The sequence below is a fragment of the Cynara cardunculus genome, assembly GCF_001531365.2.
Source record: "Cynara cardunculus var. scolymus isolate 2C chromosome LG 13, CcrdV1, whole genome shotgun sequence".
Classification (NCBI taxonomy): domain Eukaryota; kingdom Viridiplantae; phylum Streptophyta; class Magnoliopsida; order Asterales; family Asteraceae; genus Cynara; species Cynara cardunculus.
In genome coordinates, this window is record NC_037540.1 from 21837062 (window position 1) to 21839555 (window position 2494).

At 40.5% G+C, this 2494-nt stretch overlaps 1 protein-coding gene across 1 annotated transcript in view; it reads right to left on the reverse strand.

Annotated features, from left to right (window-relative positions):
* The window catches only part of LOC112525633 (ALBINO3-like protein 2, chloroplastic), a 34570-nt gene extending 32295 nt beyond the window's left edge, over positions 1 to 2275 (reverse strand). The window contains exon 1 of the mRNA XM_025135836.1: positions 2049 to 2275. Coding sequence (XP_024991604.1) covers positions 2049 to 2241 — 193 coding nt within the window. The 5' untranslated portion in view covers positions 2242 to 2275. The remainder of the gene's footprint in view (positions 1 to 2048) is intronic.
* Between the last annotated feature and the right edge of the window lie 219 nt (positions 2276 to 2494).

Genomic DNA, 2494 nt, shown 5'->3' on the forward strand with positions numbered 1-2494 from the left:
AGTCGGGGTTTGTTGCACGTATTAGCTCTAGAATTACTACGGTTATCCGTGTAGCAGATACCATCAAACAAACTATAACTGATTTAATGAGCCATTCGCAGTTTCACAGTCTGAATTTGTTCATACTTACACATGCATGGCTTAATCTTTGAGACAAGCATATGACTACTAGCAGGATCAACCAGGTAACATTCCTCTTCGACGCAGCCCGTCACACAAGGACAAGCCAAGACGTGACGAACGATCGTTTTGGAGAAGCGATAACGCTTAACATATTATTTTTAAATTAATTATAACATTCTTTAATCTAATTAAGTCACTTATATTAATTATCATAAATCAATGATTTTTATTAATCGAGTATTTTAATTGTTTAGATAATAATAAAAAGAATCTTATTAGATTATGTTCTCGATTAAATGTTAAAATATAAGAACTATCAATCATTAATCATTTTACTACTGAAGTAATTAGCGTTGTCGATCAGTATCGACGACGTAGATATTCGCATATGTGATGACTATAATTCAATCACGCCAATAATATAGGAGGTAACCCTAGCTAACTAATTAAACTCCTAATCATGACACTAAACCCTAGATACCTAAATTTAAATTTTAACGACTCTAATCCCTAACCATAATTATGATTATAGATCTAAGGGGCAATTTTGTCATTTAGTGATTATGGTTTCCAAATTTACCCTCATTTATATCTCTCTTTTCCACCGCCAGCTGAACCTGACGCATGTTTCTCTCGCCGTCCGCCTCCAACCACCGCAACTCCTCCGCTTCGAGCCTTCGACGCTCTGGAGTGCTCCGTAGCTTCAGTTTCAGGTTTTTTAATTGAATTCAATCAATTTACGTTAGTCTATTCATCACCACTGTTTTCCTACTCGTTTTCGAATCATTATATGTGTATGAAATTAGTCGTTAATGGATGAAATACTCTGGATTCGTTGACGTAGGGTTTAATTAGTTGAGAACGTTGATTTTCTAAGAAAATTGCTTCACGATATACTAATTATCATCCATATCCCTTTAGGAATATCGTTTTTGTTCCAAATACATGTATATAGTAGGTATATGCTCGTCCATTTGTTGACAAGATGCCTCAGTGGTTTTAATTTAAAGAAAACAGGAAAAGGGGAGACACTAGTCAGAGCATGAGTCGCGATATCGGATCAAAGGTCTCCCCCTGGCCTGGCCCTGTCGGTAAACGAGAATGATCCGATATCGAAGAAAAGTTGCTAGGGAATTGACGTCCAACATGTTGATCCTCGTCCGAAGCACGATTGGTTACGTAGGCCTAGGCCAGTGACCGGTCATATGTGCCTAGGACGTGGTGATGTGGGTGATGCATTGAGGCAAGGTTTCTTCTCTGTTTTTGCTAGCGGGCAGCCCGTTGAACCTCAACCGAAGCACGATTGGTTGCACAGGCCCGTGCCAGTGACCGATGTCGAGGACATGGTGATGCGGGTCATGCACGGTGGCAAGGGCAGCTTGTTGATCCTTGTTCGAAGGAGGAGGAGGGGATGGTGAGGGAGGGGGTGATCGACTCCAGTGTATTTTAAGATTTAAAAAGAAATTATTGGGAACCTAAAAGCAATAAGTGATGATCGATTCCAGTTTATTTTAATAATTTAAGACTTTAAGCATTTTAGTGTCGCTTTTGGACGTACCCCTTATAGTATTCACAAAAGCAAATGACACGACCCGATACACAAAAGCAAATGGCACACGACCCGAAAGGAATCGGGACCAATCCGTGTTATGCCGATTAGTCAATTGATTCTCCGTTAATATCCCGCCCCTCTCCGTCGTTCGTGTATTACAACCACCATTTCCACCATGGCTACGAGGAAGCTATCAATATGGAAGCCTCTCCGCTGCCGTCGTCATCACACTCTTTGTGTAATCACTTCATCAATCTCTTCATCATCTACTTGCTCTTCAATCGAACCCACCATTTCGCTAGTACATCATATTGATATTTCGCTACACATGGCTTCTATAGACATGATGACGCTGATGAGTACTTGTATTGTCTTAAAAATCCACCACCATCACCATGTCTATAGAAGCCATGTGTAGCGAAATATCGATATGATGTACTAGCGAAATGGTGGGGTTCGATTGAAGAGCAAGTAGATGATGAAGAGATTGATGAAGTGATTAGACAAAGAGTGTGATGACGACGGCAGCAGAGAAGCTTCCATAGTGATAGCTTCCTCGTAGCCATGGTGGAAATGGTGGTTGCAATACACGGATGACGGAGAGGGCAGGATATTAACGGAGAATCAATTGACTAATCGGCATAACACGGATTGGTCCCGATTTCTTTCGGGTCGTGTGCCATTTGCTTTTGTGTATCGGGTCGTGTCATTTGCTTTTGTGAATACTAGAAGGGGTACGTCCAAAAGCGACACTAAAATACTTAAAGTCTTAAATTATTAAAATAAACTGGAATCGATCATCACTAGGTTCCCAATAAT